This window comes from Coregonus lavaretus, assembly GCF_964263955.1.
Source record: "Coregonus lavaretus genome assembly, chromosome: 11".
Classification (NCBI taxonomy): Eukaryota; Metazoa; Chordata; class Actinopteri; order Salmoniformes; family Salmonidae; genus Coregonus; species Coregonus lavaretus.
The window spans coordinates 27,413,919-27,438,396 of NC_139998.1; the positions used below are offsets into that span (position 1 = coordinate 27,413,919).

The 24,478-nt window shown below is 44.7% G+C and overlaps 3 protein-coding genes across 4 annotated transcripts in view; all 3 read right to left on the reverse strand.

Moving 5' to 3' along the window:
* LOC311137498 (otogelin-like protein) overlaps positions 1 to 9,353 on the reverse strand; it is a gene marked incomplete at its 5' end in the record, with an annotated part of 59,317 nt that extends 49,964 nt beyond the window's left edge. Inside the window, 10 exons of the mRNA XM_084172030.1 lie at positions 915 to 1,021; positions 1,261 to 1,367; positions 1,559 to 1,683; positions 3,661 to 3,866; positions 4,596 to 4,872; positions 5,586 to 5,678; positions 7,767 to 7,845; positions 8,109 to 8,154; positions 8,496 to 8,535; positions 9,323 to 9,353. Coding sequence (XP_084028156.1) covers positions 915 to 1,021; positions 1,261 to 1,367; positions 1,559 to 1,683; positions 3,661 to 3,866; positions 4,596 to 4,872; positions 5,586 to 5,678; positions 7,767 to 7,845; positions 8,109 to 8,154; positions 8,496 to 8,535; positions 9,323 to 9,353 — 1,111 coding nt within the window. The remainder of the gene's footprint in view (positions 1 to 914; positions 1,022 to 1,260; positions 1,368 to 1,558; positions 1,684 to 3,660; positions 3,867 to 4,595; positions 4,873 to 5,585; positions 5,679 to 7,766; positions 7,846 to 8,108; positions 8,155 to 8,495; positions 8,536 to 9,322) is intronic.
* Positions 9,354 to 11,677: 2,324 nt separating this feature from the next.
* LOC311137499 (synaptotagmin-1-like) lies at positions 11,678 to 19,817 on the reverse strand (the record flags this gene model as incomplete). The annotated part of the gene is made up of 9 exons (XM_084172031.1): positions 11,678 to 12,321; positions 12,493 to 12,626; positions 12,742 to 12,859; positions 13,118 to 13,285; positions 13,427 to 13,594; positions 13,802 to 13,921; positions 14,081 to 14,183; positions 17,667 to 17,815; positions 19,749 to 19,817. 9 exons carry the CDS (start codon positions 19,815 to 19,817, stop codon positions 12,115 to 12,117), a joined length of 1,236 nt encoding a protein of 411 aa, XP_084028157.1. The 3' UTR covers positions 11,678 to 12,114.
* Positions 19,818 to 20,605: 788 nt separating this feature from the next.
* On the reverse strand, positions 20,606 to 24,370 carry LOC311137293 (calumenin-B). Of its 2 annotated transcripts, XR_014613930.1 has the most exons (8): positions 24,291 to 24,356; positions 23,418 to 23,644; positions 23,106 to 23,299; positions 22,824 to 22,990; positions 22,668 to 22,728; positions 22,319 to 22,518; positions 20,939 to 22,208; positions 20,606 to 20,795 (listed from the first exon to the last, which is right to left on the reverse strand). XR_014613930.1 is itself a non-coding variant. In XM_084171721.1 (7 exons), the coding sequence occupies exons 2-7, from the start codon at positions 23,639 to 23,641 to the stop codon at positions 22,104 to 22,106; spliced, it is 951 nt and encodes a 316-aa protein (XP_084027847.1). In that variant the 5' UTR covers positions 23,642 to 23,644; positions 24,291 to 24,370; the 3' UTR covers positions 20,606 to 22,103. The 2 variants fall into 2 exon arrangements, 1 of the variants encoding a protein (XP_084027847.1); XM_084171721.1 differs by having other exon boundaries at positions 20,606 to 22,208; positions 24,291 to 24,370.
* Positions 24,371 to 24,478: the final 108 nt, after the last annotated feature.

Below are 24,478 nucleotides of genomic sequence, written 5' to 3' on the forward strand. Positions count from 1 at the left end.
TCTCATGATCATTGTAACTCCACGAGGTGAGATCTTGCATGGAGCCCCTGGCCGAGGGAGATTGACAGTTCTTTTGTGTTTCTTCCATTTGCGAATTATCGCACCAACTGTTGTCACCTTCTCACTAAGCTGCTTGGCGATGGTCTTGTAGCCCATTCCAGCCTTGTGTAGGTCTACAATCTTGTCCATGACATCCTTGGAGAGCTCTTTGGTCTTTGCCATGGTGGAGAGATTGGAATCTGATTGATTGATTGCTTCTGTGGACAGGTGTCTTTTATACAGGTAACAAACTGAGATTAGGAGCTCCTAATCTCTGCTCGTTACCTGTATAAAAGACACCTGGGAGCCAGAAATCTTTCTGATTGAGAGGGGGTCAAATACTTCTTTCCCTCATTAAAATGCAAATCAATTTATAACATTTTTGACATGCGTTTTTCTGGATTTTTGTTGTTGTTATTCTGTCTCTCACTGTTCAAATAAACCTACCATTAAAATTATAGACTGATCATTTCTTTGTCAGTGGGCAAACGTACAACATCAGCAGGGGATCAAATACTTTTTTCCCTCACTGTACATGTGAAAATTGCGCGTTTCTATGTTTTGTAATAAAAAAGATAGAGGAAGATGAGTGTTTCCAATGACATCATCAACCAATTAGTAGACAAATAGTAGGCAATTAGTAGGCAATGCCTACTCATAATTGGTTAAAATCACATGATGCACACTGATGATGTCATTGGAAACACTTTTCTTCCTATTTATTTTTTTCCACAAAACATAGAAACACACCATCTTCACACATGTTGATGTTGGGGTGGTCCTGGAAAATAGGAATATGAAGTAGAATATTTTGGAAATTTCCCGTTAAGATCCCGGACTGCATCTTTAAGTTAGGTTAGTATAATGTTACTGACTGCAGGAAGGGAAGCTGTCTCTCCACTCTCGTACAGGGTATCCTACATGACTGCAGGCTCGTGTGTACTCCACCAACGCACGACAAAACGTCTCCTCATCATCAGACCTGGATCACAGCAGACAACAGTCAGAAATACTCAGACACCACTCAGACAACACTCAGAAAATATTCAGAGAACAGTCAGACAATATTCAGACAACAGTCAGAGAATAGTGAGACAACACTTAGAGAATAGTCAGACAATAGTCAGACAACAGTCAGAGAATAATCAGTCAGACTACAGTCAGACAGAAGACAGGCAATTCACTCACTCACTCACACACACACACTGGGGTGTGACTTACACACAGAGGTCGGAGACACAACTGGCCACGTAGGGGTTTGGATCAATGTTATCATGACAGGACAGGAAGGGGAAGAACAGGAGAGCACTGCACTTCTCTATGGCATCCTACACACACACACACACACACACACACAAACACACACACACACACTCATACAAAAACATCAACATAATACAATAAAACACAGAAAATCATTGCACAGTCTTATGGCACACTGACAACCCAGGTTCAAGTAATAAGTTCCAAACAGACAGACAGACAGACAGACATACAGACACAGACAGACAGCTCTTACGTCCATGTCAGACTCAGAGTGGCAGGGGCCAGTGAAGACTATGTCCACAAGAGGGCAGCCTCTCTCATGGGGCAGATCTACTGACCAGCTGTTAGCAAACACTGCTGGCTCCTCTGTCTGCACACCTACACACACACACACACACACACGAAACACGCGCACACACGGTTAGGAATCCTTCCTCTACATGCCTGAAAATAATCCAATATAATAGAATAACTGTATAATGACTGTATATTAAAATAACTTATCTCCTCTGCTACTAGTGGAAGCTCCTCATAGGAGGAAGGGGAGGACCATCCTCCTCAGGGAATTTCATAAAAATGTAAATTGTAAAACATTTAAAAAGTTATCCTTTTTAGATAAAACTATACTAAATATAATCACGTCACCAAATAACTGATTAAAACATACTACTTGCAAAGAAGGTCTACAGTAGCCTCAACAGCACTCTGTAGGGTAATACCATGGTGTAGCCGGAGGACAGCTAGCTTCCATCCTCCTCTGGGTACATTGACTTCAATACAAAACATAGGAGGCTCATGGTTCTCACCCCCTTCCATAGACTTACACAGTAATTATGACAACTTCCGGAGGATGTCCTCCAGCCTATCAGAGCTCTTGCAGCATGAACTGACATGTTGTCCACCCAATCAAAGGAACAGAGAATTAATCTAGTACTGAAAGCATAAGCTACATCTAGCTAGCACTGCAGTGTATAAAATGTGGTGAGTAGTTGACTCAAAGAGAAAGAAAGACAATAGCTGAACAGTTTTGAAAAAGAGAGAAATAGAGAGAGAGTGAGAGATTGTCATTTTTTTTCACTTTCAGTTTCACTTACTTAGCTAGCAAATGCAGCTAGCTAGTTTAGCCTACTGAAACACCCTGCTCAAACAGAGGGATGCTATGTTAGCTAGCTGGCTATGACTTTCCAACACAACACTGGAACTCTTCCAAGTCAAGGTAAGCTTTTGGTATTACTAATTTATTGTCACCGGGGCCTGCCAGTGTAACTGCTTACTGACTGTACACTAACTTTACTGCATGATTGTAGCGGGTTTACTAACGCGTTAGTTCTATTAGCTATGCTGACTATGACGCATATGGTGACAAAGATGTAGACTGTGTGTAGCGGTTTGGCTTGGAAAGGTTTTTTCGCCTGGTCACATACAGCTGATGTGTGGTGCATTGAAGTCCACAAGCGAAAAGAAGAGAAGAAATACAACGTGGCTGTTATGAGAGTGAACTGTGTTTACGAGTGATCAGGGGTGTATTCATTCCGCCGATTCTGTTGAAAAACGTTTCTTAAACGGAAGCAAACGCAACAAAACGGGGATAAACATATCTGAATTTGTCCAATAGAAACTCTTGTTGTAACTGTTGAGCTAATGGTTACACCCTAGATCAGCTAGATGCAAGAGTGGGCAAGGCGGTATTGAATGTCACTGTCGGTCTGTCACCTCAAATTTGTCTCTCGACCTGTGTGCACCTAAGTTGTAAACTTTCATTCATAGGCTAGGTTGTAGCAACCTCATGATGGGTATAGGGAAAATGTGAGTATCATGTAGTAGCCTAAACCTATCGCTGTTACATTGAACTGGGTGAATGGAATATGAATGAGAGTCATCCAATGTGCTGTAATAGAAAAAGAGCATGCTCATGAAAAAAATTTGTCCTCCCTCATCTTAAACGGCACTGACCGCCACTGTCTGCTACACTCTGCTCTACTTTCCTCTCTTCTCCTCTCCTCTGCTTTCCACTTGTCTCCTTTCCTCCTTCTCTTCTCCTCTCTGCTCTCCTTTCCCCTTTGCTCTCTCTTCCCTCTCTCCTCTCCTCTCTTCTCCTCTCCCTCTCTCCTCTCCTCTCCTGTCTAGGTCATGTTACAGGACTACGGCCTCCTCCTCAGTATTAATAACTATAATGGTTCCCTGTGGTGCTGAGAGGAGAAAGGTTGTGATGGAGGGATGATTGGGTGCTGAGACAGAGGATAAGAGATGTGTGGAGGAAGGAGGATAAGAGGCTGGTTGGACCCGTCTGTCCAGTCTTACAGTGGGCTTTGATGAGGTGTGTGTGAGTGTTGTGAGTGAGTGTGTGTCTCTCACCGCGGGAAGTGGTGAGGTCATCGTTGGGCAGGTTGTTGTAGTTCCCGCAGAGGCCACAGGGGGTGCCGTGGTGCTGTTCAGACATCTTCAGATATACTCCGCTCTCTCCGTCCCACGCCAGAGAGAAGCCAAACACACTCTTCACCAGAAGGTAGTCAGCCAGACGCTCTATAAACACACCTCCTATTGTCTGGGGCAAGCTCAGCCTACGCACACACGCAGGGATGGGCATAAATTACAAAATACAATTATAAAATACAGATACAAAATACCATAAAGATCAATGTATCAAAATAAACTACAAAATACATGTGTTTTGTAGTGTATTTAAAAAAATAAAAATACATTTGCAGGTAGCCGGCCCGAACAGCAACCACATTCTCAGTAACAGTTACAAAATGTTTTTACTGGCTATGACTGTGATATGTTGTTGTTTAACTACCTTAGTTGAGCAAGTCACTCTGGATACGTGTGTCTGCTAAATGACCAAAATGTAAATGTATATGTGAAAATGAACATACCAAAAATAACTGCAAAGCACACTGTGTATTGTTTCGGGCGGAGCTTATTAGAATAATACTCAACATGCTATTCAATTGTTAATTTTTACATAAGCATTTATATTTAGTTCATTTAGCACATGCTTTTATCACACCCTAGTGCTATCAGACTTCTGATACCAATGCAGGGCGAAAGGGCGGCCACAAAATATGAACCTCTATAAAAAAAAAATGTATATCATTTATTTTGTATTCTGAAAATACAAATTAGAGTATTTAGAAAATACAAAATACATTAGAGTGTAATTCAATTTACAAAATACTGCCCATCTCTGTACACACGCACGCACACAGGCACACACACGCACATTAGCATAAAGCATACACACACACATTACAACAGAACACATACACATTCCTCCATAGCCCACCCACCTGCGGCCCCCCTGGTGGACTTGGTATCCAGAGATGTGGATCTCCTCCTCGTTGGGGAAGAAGAGACTGAGAGCCCTGGGACAGGAGTACACACTGCCCTCACACACACGGCTGTTATGGACCCACACAGTGTACTGTGGTGTGGCTGAGCGGCAGTCCTGGGCCAGTATGTAGGAGCAGGTTCCAGGGTAGTAGAAGTAGCTGCCATCGAACGTCTCATAGTGGTGCTGACCCCAAGACCTGCAGATCCCATCTCTGTCCTGGCCCTGGTTAGGAACTACATGCACGCACACACACACACACACACACACTCTGAGTTGTGCACGCTTATCTCAACTCTGAATCGGCTTGAAGGTGCACTGGTGTGTGTGTTTGTCTGTAGGAGGCAATGGAGAGGGGGGGGGTTGCCCACAGTGCCAGCTCACTAAAAGCCGCTTAGTTACAGGAAACCCCCGTCTCTCTGCCATTCCCAGCCAACTAGACCCACTGTCTAACAGTGTTGGTGCTCTGGTGGGACTTTAGCCAGGTAGGTACTTGGTTGACAGGAACAGTGTGTAACAGAGTTCCTCCCTGTCTGCCACACCCAGGACGAGAACCCGAAAAGCAACACTTCATATTCCTGACACTAGTGTGCTTACCATCGCGCCACCAAATCATGGTGGTTGGGTGAAGGAAACACTACTTCAGGTCTCAGGCAAGGTATTACTATAGAGGCTCTACTAGAGACCCATCTCTGATGTATAGAGACCCTGTGTAGTCTACAGAAACTCAACCCTAATCCTCCAGACTTCACACACTATGGACTGGTGAGTGTGTGTATGTGAGTGTATGTGTGCGTGCCTGTGTGTGTGTGGTTTTTTATGACAGTGTGGACAGCTTATTAATGGTTGCTGATGGATGTGTCAGTCTGACTCTCATGCAGGCACACACACACACCAAAATGAAACATACATTGTGGTTCTAGGTTCAAGATGTGTGTGTGTTACTCACTGATCTGGCAGCGGTCTCCGAGGGCCTGGAACTGTGCACAGTCACACACACCTCCCTCCTGACACCAGCCCCCATTCAGACAGCCGCAGTACTCTGTTGAAACACAGACACAATCTTTCCTCAATTCCTTACATCTTCTCTGGAAATACTTTTAGATTCACCAATAGATGAATAACTTATTCTTTATAAGACAGATTGCTTTAACCCTTTACACTTGTGAGAATTGGCCAATATGGATAGGGCCAAATTAAAATGTTTCTAACAGAAGAAATATGAGTAGCATATGCACAACCATGGTAGCAATTGAAAGGGAACACTGGAGATTATGGAGAAATTATCAGACCAAAGATAAGGACACAACAGTTCACCTGACACAAGACTGAATCCAAACATTACACTGTTGATTTTATGTATATTTTACATTAACTGTACTTTTCACAGTATTTGTCAACAACGAAATCAGAAGATACTCTGGATACATGTAGTAACATAATATGAATATATACTGTTAGGCTTTCATAAGGCACTTCAAAGAAACAGATAGTGATTTTGGTGCACGTAGAATGGAGTCATGAGTACATTCATATGTTTTTTCCGTGGCTATTTTCCTTCACAATATGACAAACATAGACTCATTCTGTTCAGAACAGGCCAGAGTATGACACCATGTCATCCTTGTAACTGTACATAAAATGTAGCGATCATAAACGTTGATACTGTAAATGACATGAGTTTTATAATATGGAAATGTGAAGTGCAAATCTGGACTCGTGTGTGGTTTGCTTTGATGATATCAAGTGGGATTTATTATAATTTTAAATGTCTCATCTTTCAGAACACATCGAGTCCTCTTGATTTACAGCATTCCCCTCACTCAGACAACAAAACATTAGCAAAAGTAACCCAATTAGCGGTAGGGATGGGGGCATTTTCTTCTTGTGGCTGGTGCTCTCGTTTAGAACATCTGTCAGTTGAATCCCATAGGTTGCCTTAATGCGGAGACCCCAAGCTCTGACGTCATGTACAGCATGTTATTTTACATCCACTGCATTCCAATGTAGAGTGCCTTCGGAAAGTATTCATACCCCTTGACTTATTCCACATTTTGTTGTGATACAACCTGAATTCAAAATGGATTAAATGTTTTTATATTTTTTTGCACATTCATTGAAAATGAAATATAGAAAGTATTCACACCCCTGAGTCAATACATGTTAGAATCACCTTTAGCTGTGAGCCTTTCTGGATAAGTCTCTTAAACGCTTTGCACACATGGATTGTACAACATTTGCACATTATACTTTTTAAAATTGGTTGTTGATCATTGCTAGACAGCCATAGATTTTCAAGCCAATTCAAGTCAAAACTTTAACTAGGCCACTCAGGAACATCCAATGTCTTCTTGGTAAGCAACTCCAGTGTATATTTGGCCTTGTGTTTTAAGTTATTGTCCTGCTGAAAGGTGAATTTGTCTCCCAGTGTCTGTTGGAAAGCAGACTGGACCAGGGTTTCCTCCAGGATTTTGCCTGTGATTAGCTCTATTCCATTTATTTTTATCCCAAAAAATTCCCTAGTCCTTGCCGATGACAAGTATACCCATAACATGATGCAGTCACCACCATGCTTGAAAACATGACGAGTGGTACTCAGTGATTTGTTGGATTTGCCCCAAACATAACGCTTAGCCATATTTTTTGTAGTTTTACTTTAGTGCCTTAGCACAAACAGGACGCATGTTTTGGAATATTTGTATTCTGACAGGCTTCCTTATTTTCACTCTGTCATTTAGGTTAGTATTGTGGAGTAACTACAATGTTGTTGATCCATCCTCAGTTTTCTCCTATCACAGCCATTACATTTTTACTCCTGAACTTATTTAGGCTTGCCATAATAAAGGGATGGAATACTTATTGACTCAAGACATTTCAGCTTTTCATTTTTTATTAATTTGTAAAAATGTCTAAAAGCATAATTACACTTTGACACTATGGGGTATTGTGTCTAGGGGTGTGAATATTTTCTAAAGGCACTGTGTGTTTGTGTGTGTGTGTGTGTGTGTGTGTGTGTGTGTGTGTGTGTGTGTGTGTGTGTGTGTGTGTGTGTGTGTGTGTGTGTGTGTGTGTGTGTGTGTGTGTGTGTGTGTGTGTGTGTGTGTGTGTGTGTGTGTGTGTGTGTGTGTACCTGAGGAGGCATCGCGGGCGGTGTAATTGTGTAGAACACTGCGTGGGAGAGTGGCTTCAGAGAGAAGAGGACTGAATGTCTAGAGAGGAGAGAACACTGATGATCACACACACATGCACAAACACACAAACCTACCTGTCCCAGTTTGTGAATTTGTCACGCTGTCTGTATAGCGTGTGTAGTATATGTGTATCTCTACCCCAGTGTGTAGTTGCACCAGTGTATGTATGTGTATGTGTGTGTGTGTGTGTGTGTGTGTGTCCTACAAAGGCGTCTTTGTGCTAGTCAGGGTGTTGTGTGTGTGCCCTGACCTCCTGCTTCTCTTAGGTATAGTGTACCTACCTCCTCCCCTAGGAGATCCCGTTTCCTCCGCAGTGCATTAGCCCTCCTGCACGCACGCACCCACCCACACACACACACACACACACACACACACACACACACACACACACACACACACACACATATACACATACACACACACACACAGGGAGATAGACATTCATTATGAGGACAAACGTGCAAACTGAAGTGAAGTGCACTTTAGACCATTTGAATACAGCCAAACCAAACACGCACAAGCATCAGCTTGGCCATGACATTGAATGAATGAATCCACAAAGATGATGAATCTTTCTTTCTTCCTCTCCTCTCTTACATTTACATTTTACATTTTAGTCATTTAGCAGACTTACAGTTAGTGAGTGCATACATTTTTCATACTCTTACCTCTGTAGTCTACTGTCTGTCTCTGTCAGTTGGGTCTGAGCTGCTGAACACAACAAACAACCATCACTAAAACCTCACACACCATCAAAATTACTATTTCATTGCACTATCACAACACATAAAATATCATCACATATCTACCACAAGTAGACAAAACATCTCAAATGTATTCATTTAAACGTTATAATTTAGGGGCACTGGGGCACTTTATTGAACAGCAACAATTTAGGCTACACCGCTGAATGATTTACAAGACAGTATCAGCTCTAATGTATTCCTATCCAAAGGAAAACATTTGTCAATCATATTTCCACAAGGCCATAACGATGTCACTGCGGGGGGTTGAAACCCACATTTCAAACCGGAACAGTAAAATGTGCCTATCATCCGATATTTCGTAAGGTTAAAACCGCAAAATATAAACTTTTCAAAAATGTCTCGCGCATACAACGCTGGTCCTAGTTTTCTGGTCTCTCTTTGACATTTTTGGAATCACTCTTAGAATGTCAAACGTTTATGTTGAAACAGTAAAAGGTAGTCATCTGTAAAAGTTATGAATTGTGATATGATGCGCGTGTGTCGCTGGGAGACTCACCGTGTGCTGTCAGCAGCTGGAGAACAGAACACCACGAAAGAAGAGCCAGTACTACTCTACGTGGACCGTTCATCTCAGAGCTCATCCACCGGGAGGTTAACGGAACATTTCACAGGACAGACCGGGGAGTAGAGGAGGATTTCTCTGTTCGTTACCGGACTTCCCGCGGTTCACGTCCACGCGCACAGAGTTGAGCGAGCCCCTCGGAAGGATGAGGAGTGCACGAGTGCACCTGCGCGCAGGTGCCGGGGGTGTGTGTGCATGGTTTTTGTGCCAAACAGGTGACATCAAACCGACTGAAAGGAAGGAAATACCGCAACTCTCGGTGCGCAAGAGAATGGGCCTTGCTATTGCTATCCGGACGTCCCTACCCAGTGGTGTAAAGTACTTAAGTAAAAATACTTTAAAGTACTACTTAAGTAGTTTTTTGGGGAATCTGTACTTTACTATTAATATTTATGAATTGTTTTGCTTTTACTTCACTACATTCCTGAAGGAAATAATGTACTTTTTACTCCATACATTTTTCTTGACACCCAAAAGTACTCATTTTGAATGCTTAGCAGGACAGGAAACTGGTCCAATTCAAGCACTTATCAAGAGAACATCCATGGTCATCCCTACTGCCTCTGATCTGGCGGACTCACTAAACACAAATTCATAGTTTGTAAATGAGTGTTGGAGTATGCCCCTGGCTATCCGCTATACTTTTACTTTTGATACTTAAGTATATTTAAAACCAAATATTTTTAGACTTTTGCTCAAGTAGTATTTTACTGGGTGACTTTGACTTTGACTTAAGTCATTTTCTAAGGTAACTTTACTTTTACACAAGTATGACAATTGGGTACTTTTCCCACCACTGTCCCTACCCCATTGAAGTTGACATTTAAAATGGTTAAAGTAAGGTTAGGGTTAGGTAAGGGTTATGGTTAAGGTTAAGGGTAGGGGTTAAGGTTAGGGTATGGGTATGGACGTCCCAAGGATTCCGGATTGCAGTATCCACAGGAGAATAGCAGGCTACCAGCAAGTAAGAAAGATTCTCTGAGTTTAGGACACAAATGCAACAAATGAATTGACTGTAGGCCCTACTTATGATTACAAATCTAGTCTTACTTTAGAGACTTAATCTGTATGATTGTCAGTAATTCAACTTTAATTAAATTATAAATGAGATTGTATACACTACTAGTCAAAAGTAATACAGAAGATAGCCCTATTTGGTAAAAGACCAAGTCCATATTATGGCAAGAACAGCTCAAATAAGCAAAGAGAAATGACAGTCCATTACTTTAAGACATGAAGGTCAGTCAATACGGAAAATGTCAAGAACTTGAAGAAAGTGCAGTTGCAAAAACCATCATGCGCTATGATGAAACTGGCTCTCATGAGGACCACCACAGGAATGAAAGATCCAGAGTTACCTCTGCTGCAGAGGATAAGTTCATTAGAGTTACCAGCCTCAGAAATTACAGCCCAAATAAATGCTTCACAGAGTTCAAGTCACAGACATATCTCAACATCAACTGTTCAGAGGGGACTGTGTGAATCAGGCCTTCATGGTCGAATTGCTGCAAAGAAACCACTACTAAAGGACACCAATAAGAAGAAGAGAACTGCTTGAGCAATGGACATTAGACCAGTGGAAATGTGTCCTTTGGTCTGGAGTCCAAATTAGAGATGTTTGGTTCCAACCGCCGTGTCTTTGTGAGACGAGGTGTGGGTGAACGGATGATCTCCGCATGTGTAGTTCCCAACGTGTAGCATGGAGGAGGAGGTGTTATGGTGTGGGGGTGCTTTGCTGGTGACACTGTCTGTGATTTATTTAGAATTCAAGGCACACTTAACCAGCATGGCTACCACAGCATTCTGCAGCGATATGCCATCCCATCTGTTTTGGGCTTATTGGGACTACCATTTGTTTTTCAACAGGACAATGACCCAACACACCTCCATGCTGTGTAAGGGCTATTTTACCAAGAAGGAGAGTGATGGATTGCTGCATCAGATGACCTGGCCTCCACAATACCCCGACCTCAACCCAATTGAGATGGTTTGGGTTGAGTCGGACGGCACAGTGAAGGAAAAGCAGCCAACAAGTGCTAAACATGTGTGGGAACTTCAAGACTGTTGGAAAAGCATTCCAGGTGAAGCTGGTTGAGAGAATGCCAAGAGTGTGCAAAGCTGTCATCAAGGCAAAGGGTGGCTATTTGAAGAATCTCAAATATAAAATATATTTTGATTTGTTTAACACTTTTTTGGTTACTACATGATTCCATATATGTTATTTCATAGTTTTGATGTCTTCACTATTATTCTACAATATAGAAAAATAAAGAAAAACCCTTGCATGAGTAGGTGTGTCCAAACTTTTGACTGGTGCTGTATGTGTGTGTGTGTGTGTGTGTGTGTGTGTGTGTGTGTGTAAGACTTTGTCTCCCTCTGCTGGCCGGTGATGTAGGCCTATCTGATATCAGTGAAAATGGACATACATCAGCAAAATTCTCTGAATGTTTAATAACATAGTATAATGTACATGTTTAATAGTATTATCATGATATACATGTTATTGTCCTAGATACGTAATGTGTCTTAAATACTTCAAACAGTAGAGGAAGGGGTTTGGGGGAGCACGAGTGGTAGTATTGGGGGTTAGGAAGTTAGTGGGGGTTGAGTAAGGCTTGATAGGGTTGCATACCAGTGAAGTATTGGGGGGTTAAGGAGTGGGTTTGCTGATGGGGGTTCATGAGTGGTGGATGGGAATCAGGTATTTTGGAGTTGGTAAGTGGGTAGCAGTGAAGGCTGCTGAGGGGAGGACAGCTCATAATAATGGTCGGAACGGAGTGAATGGAATGGCATCTAACACCTGGAAACCATGTGTTTGATGTATTTGATACCATTCCACTGATTCCGCACCAGCCGTTACCACGAGCACGTCCTCCCCAATTAAGGTGCCACCAACCTCCTGTGGTGGGTAGGAGGGCAAAGTCAGTCTGCTACAGAGAGCTGCCTAGTAACGTGACATCACTTCCTGGCAGCCAGTTCAGCGTTGACTTCGTCCTCTGCTTTGAGGCCATGCCATTGGGCGATGGGCCGGCGGGGGTTGGCCAGCATGTCTGACCAATGACGGAGCTCCGTGCCGCTGCTGGCTCCGCCCAGAAACACCTTCCCGATGGCATCATTCTTCCCAATCTTATCATAGTCCAACACTGTCACTGCTACCTGCACCTTCTACACACAGATAAACACAGACAGACCTCTGCTCGAAGGGTCGATAAATGATAAAGGAATTCATTGTAAGGGATGAGTGAGAGCGAGGGAGAGAGAGAGAGAGAGAGAGAGAGAGAGAGTGTGTGTGTGTGTGGGGGGGGGTGGGTTGTGTGTGTGTGTGTGTGAGTGTACCTGTATCTGTTCGAAGGGCACCTCAAAGCTGAAGGACTCGTTGTAGTAAGGGTTGAGAGTGTTCTTCTTGATGCTGGTTTTCTTCTTCTTCAGTCTTTTTCCATTCTGCAGTAGGTGGATCTTTACATAGGGGTCTAACAGAAGAGACAGAGATAAGCCTAACACACACACACACACACACTCTCTCTCTCTCTCTCTCTCTGTCTCTCTCTGTCTCTCTCTCTCACACACACACACCCCTCAGCTCACCTGACAGTCCTCCTACGTCCATCTTCTTTAGGTTTTTGGCCTCGAGGACGACAATGCTTAGTTTCCCTGCTGTAGGAACGTACCTCAGAGACAGACAGATATCACCCAGCTGCTCTGACTGGAGAGAGAGAGAAAGGGTCGAGGGGAAGAGAGAGGGAGAGGGAGGGTGAGAGAGGGAGAGGGAGGGTGAAAGAGAGGGAGGGTGAGAGAGAGGGCAAGAGGAATGGGAGGGGAGTACTGACATTTTTGTTTTGTTATTTCTGTTGAATTATTTGTTTCATTTTGTGGAGTTAAGTGCTTTGTGACTTTCTTTCCTATATCTTTCTTCCTTCTCTCTTTTTTACTCTATCTATCCTCCTAGTCTCTCCATTCTCACCTCCTCTTTCTCTGCCTTCTTCAGCTCCCGCCACTCCTGTGTCATCTGACTGAAGTCCAGGCTGCTCATTGGTACTCGTAGTGCTCCAATCGCGTCGTGTTTAGAGAAACGGTCAAAGTCATACACTGTCATCACCAGAGTCCTGCCTCCCAGCTCACTGTACAGTACCTACTCACACACATACAGTATGCACACACACACACACGCACGCATGCACACAGACACACACACAACAACATTGTTGAATGTGGGGTCACGGTTAGGGTTTTGAGGTCAGAGGTCGGGGATCAGGGGTCAGGGTTAGGCTACCTTGAAGGTGAAAGTCTCATTGAAGGTTGGGTTGAGTGTCTTCCTGTGGACTTTAGTCTCAAACTTCCTCTTTTTGTCTGGCAGCAGGTAGAGTTTAACATACGGGTCTGAACTTCCCCCCACATCCATGGCTGGGAGATCACAAGCCTGCAGGATACCTACTACCATCTATAGACGGGAAAGGGGGGCAGAGGGTAGGGAGAGGAGAGGGTGAGGAAAGAGGAAGGAAAGACAGAGAGAGGGAGAGGGAGCGAGAATTCACTCACAGCTATAGCGTATGTCTGATGGAATGATATGTTGTTACTCAGACTGGTTAATCTTCTGCTCTGCAGGACATGTTGTGTGTTAGAGCAGTATCGAACAAGGAGTTCTCACCGTGTTCTCTGTGAAGTTGTAGTCCAATGAGAACTCCAGTCTGCCCAACTTCACTTCCTCTTTAGGCTCCTCCTCCCTGCCAGTCAATCCAGTCTCTGTGTCACCCTCATCCGTCAGGGGCTACAGGACACACACACAAACAAACGGCAAAACTTGATACACACTAACCAGCAGACATACACAGCTTAAGTTGCTTTACGCCACGCTATTTATTAAAAGTTTGTGTGCAGCCCTCCACAGAGAGTTGATACTACGCAATATGTGTGTGTGTGTGGGTACCTCAGAGTTGCCTCCCTCCAGCTCAGTGTCCGTGTTCAAGCCGTTCTTACCCTTCTTCTTCTTCTCCTTATCTGTGTCCTTGTCTTTCTTCTTCAGGCATTTCCTCCACACACACAAACAGCATGACAACACCAGACACACACACACCACGCATAGAGCTCCTACACCCCAGGATAGCACTGCACACATGCACAAACACACACGCATGCGCGCACACACACACATACACACAGACACTGTTAATATATTAATACCTAGTGTTTTATATAACACTGGAGGGTTTCACTAGCTTGTGAGAGTATTTTATTATATTTGGGTTATATTTGGGAGTTGTGCTGAGGGAGGCCCCGCTCTCTCCTTTCCCAGATGTTTAGTTCATTTCATTTCGATCTCCTCTGCATTATTGTAGCCATTTGCTGCAGCCTGTCAACTATGCCTCTGCCTATCCCTGTTCTCTCCTCTCCGCACAGGCTACACAAACGCCTCACACCGCGTGGCTGCTGCCTCTCTAACCTGGTGGTCCCTGCACGCACCACCCACCTGGAGTTCCAGGTCTCAGGCAGCCTCTGGAACTGCCGTTCTGCTGCCAACAAGGCAGACTTCATCCCAGCCTATGCTACCCTCCAGTCCCTCGACTTCTTGGCGCTGACGGAAACATGGATTACCACTGAAAACACTGCTACTCCTACTGCTCTCTCCTCGTCTGACCATGTGTTCTCGCATACCCCGAGAGCATCTGGTCAGCGGGGTGGTGGCACAGGAACTAATCTCTCCCAAGTGGACATTCTCAATTTTTCCCCTAACCCATCTGTCTATCTCCTCATTTGAATTCCATGCTGTCACAGTCACTAGCCCATTTAAGCTTAATATCCTTGTCATCTATCGCCCTCCAGGTTCCCTTGGAGAGTTCATCAATGAGCTTGACGCCTTGATAAGTTCCTTTCCTGAGGATGGCTCACCCCTCACAGTTCTGGGGGATTTCAACCGCCCTATGTCTACATTTGACTCATTTCTCTCTGCCTCCTTCTTTCCACTCCTCTCCTCTTTTGACCTCACCCTCTCAACGTCCCCCCCTACTCACAAGGCAGGCAATACGCTTGACCTCATCTTTACTAGATGCTGTTCTTCTACTAATCTCACTGCAACTCCCCTCCATGTCTCCGACCACAACTTTGTATCCTTTTCTCTCTCGCTCTCCTCCAACACTACTCACTCTGCCCCTACACAGATGGTAATGCGCCGTCGCAACCTTCGCTCTCTCTCTCCCTCTACTCTCTCCTCTTCCATCCTATCATCTCTTCCCTCTGCTCAATCCTTCTCCCTCCAATCTCCTGATTCTGCCTCCTCAACCCTCCTCTCCTCCCTTTCTGCATCCTTTGACTCTCTATGTCCCCTATCCTCCCGGCCGGCTCGGTCCTCCCCTCCAGCTCCGTGGCTTGATGATTCATTGCGAGCTCACAGAACAGAGCTCCGGGCAGCTGAGCGGAAATGGAAGAAAACTAGACTCCCGCGGACCTGGCATCTTTTCACTCCCTCCTCTCTACATTTTCTTCATCTGTTTCTGCTGCTAAGGCCACTTTCTACCACGCTAAATTCCAAGCATCTGCCTCTAACCCTAGGAAGCTCTTTGCCACATTCTCCTCCCTGCTGAATCCCCCCCCCCCCCCCCCTCTCTGTGGATGACTTCGTCAACCACTTTGAAAAGAAGGTTGACGACATCCGATCCTCGTTTGTTAAGTCAAATGACACTGCTGGTCCTGCTCACACTGCCCTACCCTATGCTTTGACTTCTTTCTCCCCTCTCTCTCCAGATAAAATCTTGCGACTTGTGACTGCAGGCCGCCCAACAACCTGCCCGCTTGACCCTATCCCCTCCTCTCTTCTCCAGACCATCTCCGGTGACCTTCTCCCCCACCTCACCTCGCTGATCAACTCATCCTTGACCGCTGGCTATGTCCCTTCCGTCTTCAAGAGAGCGAGTGTTGCACCCCTTCTCAAAAAACCTACACTCGATCCCTCTGATGTCAACAACTACAGACCAGGATCCCTTCTTTCTTTTCTCTCCAACTATTGAGCGTGCCGTCTTTAGCCAACTCTCTTTCTATCTCTCTCAGAATGACCTTCTTGATCCAAACCAGTCAGGTTTCAAGACTGGTCATTCAACTGAGACTGCTCTTCTCTGTGTCACGGAGGCTCTCCGCACTGCTAAAGCTAACTCTCTCTCCTCTGCTCTTGTCCTTCTAGACCTGTCTGCTGCCTTTGATACTGTGAACCATCAGATCCTCCTCTCCACCCTCTCTGAGCTGGGCATCTCCGGCGCGGCTCACTCTTGGATTGCGTCCTACCTGACCGGTCGCTCCTACCAAGTGGCGTGGCGAGAAGCTGTCTCCGCACCACGTGCTCTCACCACTGGTGTCCCCCAGGGCTCAGTTCTAGGCCCGCTCCTATTCTCGCTATACACCAAGTCACTTGGCTCTGTCATATCCTCACATGGCCTCTCCTATCATTGCTATGCTGACGACACACAACTAATCTTCTCCTTTCCCCCTTCTGATAACCAGGTGGCGAATCGCATCTCTGCATCTCTGGCAGACATATCAGTATGGATGACGGATCACCACCTCAAGCTGAACCTTGGCAAGACGGAGCTGCTCTTCCTCCCGGGGAAGGACTGCCTGTTCCATGATCTCGCCATCACGGTTGACAACTCCGTTGTGTCCTCCTCCCAGAGTGCGAAGAGCCTTGGCGTGACCCTGGACAACACCCTGTCGTTCTCCGCTAACATCAAGGCGGTGACCCGAACCTGTAGGTTCATGCTCTACAACATTCGGAGAGTACGACCCTGCCTTACACAGGAAGCAGCACAGGTCCTAATCCAGGCACTTGTCATCTCCCGTCTGGATTACTGCAACTCGCTGTTGGCTGGGCTCCCTGCCTGTGCCATTAAACCCCTACAACTCATCCAGAATGCCGCAGCCCGTCTGGTGTTCAACCTTCCCAAGTTCTCTCACGTCACCCCCCTCCTCCGCACACTCCACTGGCTTCCAGTTGAAGCTCGCATCTGTTACAAGACCATGGTGCTTGCCTATGGAGCTGTGAGGGGAACAGCACCTCCATACCTTCAGGCTCTGATCAGTCCCTACACCCAAACGAGGGCATTGCGTTCATCCACCTCTGGCCTGCTGGCTCCCCTTCCTCTGCGGAAGCATAGTTCCCGCTCAGCCCAGTCAAAACTGTTCGCTGCTCTGGCATCCCAATGGTGGAACAAGCTCCCTCACGACGCCAGGACAGCGGAGTCACTCACCACCTTCCAGAGACATTTGAAACCCCACCTCTTTAAGGAATACCTGGGATAGGATAAAGTAATCCTTCTACCCCTCCCTTACCCCAACCCCCCCCCCCCCCAAAAAAAAAATTTGTTTAATAAAAAAACACATTGTAAAGTGGTTATCCCATTGGCTATAAGGTGAATGCACCAATTTGTAAGTCGCTCTGGATAAGAGCGTCTGCTAAATGACGTAAATGTAAATGTAAATGTAAACTTAGCGCTATGAAGGCTCTGGAAACCCACCCGATTGGTTGTTACTCACTGTGGAGGGAGTGCAATTCGCTCATAAACTTAGTGGGGGTGTGGCCTCCAGGCCCAGGTTCTGGGGTTGCTGTGGCATTGGGGTTGATTGACAGGGGGGAGGGGCTGGGCTGTGCCGGGGTGGCCCTATGACTGCCTGTCATCACCTAGAGAGAGAGAGAGAAACACACAGAGAGACGGAGAGTCTGTCAAAATATGTAAATTATTGCATCCAAACTAGCTCTGTCTTTAAATTTGAGTGAGTGGTTACATTTCCCAGCCCCATCCCTTAGAATACCAAACAAAGTGACAGGGCAGGCTGTTTGAATTACAGATTGTTTATTTAACAGTACCTCACAATCCCGCAACATTCCAGAGACCTGGACAAAAATTACTGTAACTTTTCAAATAGACAGTGCTTATTTAAAAATGTGTGTGTGATACTGCAGCTGGCAGGCACATTCCATGCATCTGTAGCATTTTCTTTAGATCCATATAAATGATCACCACCATCTCATGGACTTCATAAAACGTGCATGTTTTGAGATACATCCAGCTGTATGTGTTATAGAGTGGTTATAGATGTGTGCATGCGTGTGTGTCAGATGGCCTCTTGTGTTTCTGCTGGTCTGGCACTAAGGCCTGAACAAAGGATACACAACCCTGTCCCCAAACCTCAAACCTGCTGACAACACAACACATGGGGGGGAGGAGAGGTGTGGAGGGAGAGAGGGGGACGGAGAAAGGACATCATGAGTGTGGGATCTCTGAAGAAAGGAGGTGAGAATGTTTCTGTCCAGAGTAGGAACGGTACCAATTCACATCCTACCCCTTCACCTTTGTCCTAAACCTGCTATGTTTTCAGATCTGAGTCTGGGAAACCGACTCACTCAGCTCCTAACCATTATCCATGTTGATGTCAAATATTCCATAAAGACAGTCTAGCATTCTACAACTAGTGTAATACGCAATTACATTGACATCATCATGTCAAACACTGTTGCTAATCAGGAAGAATAAGTAATTTTTCTGTTTTGCTTGTTTCCAGCATGCTAGGCTACTAATGGGTACGTACTACAAGTGCATGGTAAGTCACTTCCACAGTGTATTGTCTTAGAGCTGTTTGTTCCATCATGGCTGAACTCTCTCACTCGGACTCTAACCCACTCTCTTTAGACCTGCCTGGTTAGAAGTTAGACCTGACTGGTTAAATAAAGGGTTAAGATAAAGATAACATACTGTATGTATATGGTTCTGATATCCCCCCATTTACAACCAAGACTGGTAATGACATTAACCCTAATCCACAGTCAAATATCTAACAGCAACCCAATATTCTAACCCAACCCAACCCAACCCCACCATCACCTCAATACCCATCACTGACCACACCCTGGGAGAGAAAAAGAGAGAGTGAGAAAGAGAGAGAGAGGAGAGAGGGAGTCTTACCTGTGTGTGTGTCCTGGCTTTGGTTCTGTCTGGCTGCAGGGTGGAGAGAGGGAGGACTCCCAGGTACACCTCTGCACAAAAAGAAAGAGAGAGAGAGGAGGAGGAGGAGGAGAGAGGAAGAGATGACAACAGAGGTGGAAGAGGAGAAAGAGATGACAGGAGGAGGAGAGGAGGAGGAAAGAGGAGGGGTGGCAGGCAGCTTCTTGTTGTTTGTTTTAACCTTCTGTTCATCCGGCAGAGTCTCTGAGACAAGGAGCACAGGTATGACAGGAAAAAGGGAATGAGAGAGAGAGAGAAAAAGAAGGAGAGAGAGAAAGGAGCAGGAGAGAGAGTGCATCTCTGGTTGGCTGTGTGTAGTTGTGTGTATTATGCTGCGTTCGTAACCAAGTGGGAGGTGGGAATCTACCAGTTGTGAAGTCGTAATTAGATGCATTGACGTGCTTTTAACTTGTTGCGAAACTCTGATTGGCTAATGGCCAACAAGCTGCGTAAACCATAAATAAAAAGTACAGTTATCATGCTTGTAAACAAATGATAGTGTTAAAAAATCTGTTCAAGTGAATTGTTCCTAGTTGTATGTGGTAAATTCCCACTTCCCACTTGGTTACGAATGCAGCATAAGTATGAGGATGTGTGTGTTCTGTCCATTACGGTGGGTCCCAGGGGGTTGAGTCCCTCTGATCCAAGCCCCGCCCCTTGTGACCTCTGCTGCGCCCTCATAGGTCACCCTCGCCGGGACATGGATGAATATTCATGATTTGGTGACAGGGCTTTTTATAGCTCGTTAGCATACTGAGACTTCAGCAGGAGACAACATTTACATTCCAACTGGATGACTGGTTTTAATGTATTAACCTTGTGTGTCTGTCTATACATACGTCTGTGTGTAATTGTGTATGCGTCTATTACATATGCATTACTGTAAGTGTGATTGTGCATGCATATACTGCAAACCGGTATGCATTATGTGTTTCCGGTAATCGATACCGTCTTGTCTCATATTGACTCTATGTATAGATGCTGCTGCCTGAATTAGAACTGTAGGATGCGGTTTCTGCGGCAACGCTGGAATCAAGTTCCGGCCCCACCCATAGAGATGCATTTTACATTGAGCTTTGACCTCTGTGGAGCATTGTGACTTCAACTCTGTTGTTCACCTTGCTGATGATTCGGTGGACAGAGATGTTGTATTGATCAATGTGTTGATTCATGTGTTATATGGAAAGATATCCTGTGATTGGAGGAGCTATAAGAGGGTAATTCATTTAGATACAATTCTAAAATATACCCACAGCATTCTATTCCCGGTTCATTTTTAAAAGAAACTGAATGGCAATTTAGTATAAAGTCTTGATTGATCCGATGGTTCTAGTCTTGGTTGTAGCATATGATGTGGTAACAGAGATTTTATTTAGTTTGGTCTAAAACGTTTCACCCTATATCATACATAGCACCCATGGAATTAGAATGATTCGTTCTATTTCTATTAAACCACCACCACACATCGGTACTCCACAATATCATTTTAATCAGAAAAACACACACTGTCGACAAGGCAACAGGTGACAATGTATGTACAGGGTAGTCACCAGTGACAGGCTTGGCGCTGCATTAAGTGTGTAAAAAACAGCTATATCATATACATTATAACATATCATATAAGACAACGGAAACACTTTACTAGAACCGTCATAAGGGCTACATAACACTTGAAAACATGACATAACATGTCATAAACAATCATACTTTGTGTCAGTTTATCACAACTGACTTTACACCAACATTCATGACTGTATATGTCATTGTTATGGCAATGTTATGTAGCCCTTATGACAAAGGGCTTAAGGGAAGTTGAACCAGACCAATAACAGTGGTTATAGAGCGTCATAAAGTAAGTGAGGGGCGTTATACAGTTATTATGACGATAACTAAGGAAGAAGCCTTAGGGGAAAACTGACTTTAATAATCCTCCAAACATAATTAGTGTAGTAGGTCTGTGTAGTATATGTAGGAGTGTGTAGTACAGCATAGAATTCAGCAGATTCCAAAATAAAACAAAAGGATGTTCCAGACCTGTACTAGCACAGGGCTATGAATATTTTGTGCTAGTACAGGGACTAGATCAGAAATGTATGACCCTGGGGGTTCTCGGACTGAAGTTGAGAAACACTGATCTAACCCCTAATTAAGACTTACCAAGGGACTAAAACCTGCACACACAGGGGTCACGGAGGACCGCTATTGGCCAACGCACAGCCCATCTGGTGATGAAGTAATTGCTCGCATTCAAACTATCTTCATGAAGCTTTGATGAGGACTACTCCGTGGGCTACAACCACTAACCCTAAACCTGGGAGGATTGACCACATTTGGAGAGTGGTGGTATGAAGAAATTGCTAGTTAATCAAATCAAAGAGCAGTTTGTGGTGGTAGCCCACAGATGGCCCGCCCGTGTTATAGCTCCCCTTCATAGTCCAGTGCATAGCAGAATACACACAAGGCTATACACACCAGGGTTGAGATCAATTCAGTTTGTTTTCTATTACATTTTAATTCACTTCCTAAATTGAAAACTGAATTGACCCCAACATGCAGTTCGGCACTTAATTGCATGCATGATAGATTGTTTTTGCAACCTTGTTTGAACAAACGCTTACTGCTATATTCTATAAATCTTTTTAAATAACAAAGTTGATCTGCAAACAAAGACAAACCAAAGGAAATACTATATATCCTTTCCATTGTCCGGATTGGACGAGAGGGTGGTGGAGGGGGAGCTGGAACAAGGAGGTGTGTCCTGATCGTGCACTACTTAGTACAAAGTGATGTATTCACTAGTGTGTATAATAGGCCAGGAAATCAAATAAATGATTGTCCTTGGCATTGGAGTGAAAAGCTCCATCTCAAATGTCACTCCATATAGCGCACTACTTTTAAATTGGGATTTCAATTCCATGACTGAATTGAATTGGAATTGAGCCCAACCCAGCGTCGGAAGTGGAAGGGTTAGAACTCATCGTGTCTTGCCAAGGCTTCTCCAAAGTCAGTAGCCTGGCTACCAACGAAGAGGTCATACTTCTCAACAATCTCTGCCTTGGTCAGTTTGCCATCCTATAGAGCGATAGAGAGAGAAAACAGAGTTTCAGTATTTGCTCACATGCGCACACACACAAACACAAAACTAGCTCACACATCAACACGTGTACATACACAACACAAACCTTGTCATTATCGGACTCGTAGACCAGGTGTTTGGCTTCTGCCTCTGCATGGTCGTAGTCTGAAGGTAGGATCCAGTCTTTGGTCTCCTCCTTGTCCATGCGGCCATCTTTGTTTTTGTCTCTGAACTCAGTAAACTGTTCTCTCTCTGTCCTCACCCACTCCGGCTCTGAAGGATCACCCTCCTGGTTATACATGTCACCTTGAGGAGGGGAGAGAGGTGAAAGAAAGGGAAGGGAGAGAGAGAGAAATGTAAATGAACTGCTCGCCCTGTTCTCACCCACTCGGGCTCAGCTGATGCTATAAATCGCCTATGTACTCCTCCAGGTGTTATAACAGGTAATAACTTACCTATGTACTCCTCCAGGTCTATGAAGCCATCTCCGTTCTTATCGATGTCCTCCATGGTCTCCTACAGGAGAGGGTAGAGGCACAGAGATGTTACTGGCTGGCTACCTTAGACAATAAATACAACATTTAAGTTGTGTGTGTGTGTGTGTGACCCACCAGTACAACTATATCCTTCATATGGTCGTACTCCTCAGGATGGAGGAAGGCTGTAAACTCCTCTTTATTGGCCTTCAGGTCAGCATCCAGGTCAGACATTTTGAATCTCCTCTCATCGCGTGAAATCATCTGTCTGTAGCTGAAGCCATCCTCTGGGTCTGGATCATCTAAAGGTCACACACATCAATTAGAAAAGTTAAGTCAGACCTTCCAGTAAAAAGGCACTGGTCAGGTGTCGTAGGTTACATTCTTATACTCCTTTCAGAGTGTGTATCCCCGTACCCAGTATGTATCCGTATGTAGCATTCTTGTACTCCTCCCAGGACACCAGTCCATCTCCGTTATGGTCGTGACCTTTCCACTGGCGGTCCACGTCGTCATAGATCCACCTCTTCTGACTGTGTTTGATCCACTTTATCATCTCCTCTACTGACACATACCCATCCTTGTCCTCATCTATACGCTCTACTAACATACTGTAGGGAGAGAGAGAGATGAAGTGTTAATCCATCTTTTCATCTCTTCTATACGAATCCATCTCTCTCGCTTCTATACAAGATGCAGCTGCTTAGAGTGTGTGTGTGTGTGTGTTACCCAAGTCTCTCCTTGCTCTCTTCAGGCGTGAGCTGATCGAAGGTCTTGGCCTCATCCTGTCCTAGAAATGCCTCATGGTCATAATCAAAGTTCTCTTCATCTTCATGGTCGCGGTTGCTAAGCGGGTCGTCATGGTGGACGCGGTCCTTTTTCTCGATGGTGGGTTTACTAAAGGCATAGACCACGCACAGCACAAAGCACATGACCAACGGCCGCAGCTCCATAATCTGACACACACACACAGACAGGAGAGAGAGCAGAGAGGAGTTAACGAACTTGGTTTACTACACAACAATGTTTGTGTCAGTGCATTTAGTAGACAGGAATTCGTCACGACTTAACTCAGTTTCACCAGTCTAAGTAGTTGTGGTGTTGTTGTAACGGCCTTAAATTAGCAATCTACCTGATATAAACGTGTTCAATGTGTGATAAAATGAGATAGTTCCATCAAAGACACTTAACTAATTCGGGGTTTCCCCTCCTCATCTGTGGTTTCACCGTTTCTGGCTAAAATAAACAGGGTATCTAGCTAGCTAATTTGTGAGTGCTGGGGCGTATTCATTACGGAAACCGTTTAAGAACCAAACAGAGCAAAACAAGAGTTTATATAGGACAAATTCAGTTAGGTCCCTCCACGTTTCGTTCCGTTGACTTCCGTTTAAGAAACGTTTTGCAACAGAATCGGCGTAATGGATTCACCCTTGGTACCGGTGCAGTTTGCAAGCAAGCTAGCCCGAGATCTGTTGTTGAACTAAATGCGTGATGTAATTTGCACTGCCTATTTCAGTGTGTTTAATGTTACAATAACTAAGCAGGATAAAAACAGAGATTAACTGTGTATTTAAGTAAGCCTAAAATAGATACTTTACTCACCACCGGTCTTTTTGAAAAGTCTTTCGATTTTGAATATCTAACTACTCCGGATACACACCCATCGCTGTAACATCGTTTCCGGTGCTAAAAACCCAACCAGCCAATAGCGTTACATATGCGCTTGTGCCATGCCGCTCGTCCATTGGCCCACTTCAGGACAGCTTCGGCCTTGTGATTGGCCAATAACC

Excerpts from the sequence above, each read along its gene's own strand:
- LOC311137293 (XM_084171721.1), bottom strand. The coding sequence starts at position 23,641 with ATGGAGCTGCGGCCGTTGGTCATGTGCTTTGTGCTGTGCGTGGTCTAT. Across the intron at positions 22,991-23,105 it reads TACATACGGATACATACTGG|ATGATCCAGACCCAGAGGAT; the intron begins GTACGGGGATAC and ends TGTGACCTTTAG. Across the intron at positions 22,729-22,823 it reads TGAAGGATATAGTTGTACTG|GAGACCATGGAGGACATCGA; the intron begins GTGGGTCACACA and ends CCTCTCCTGTAG.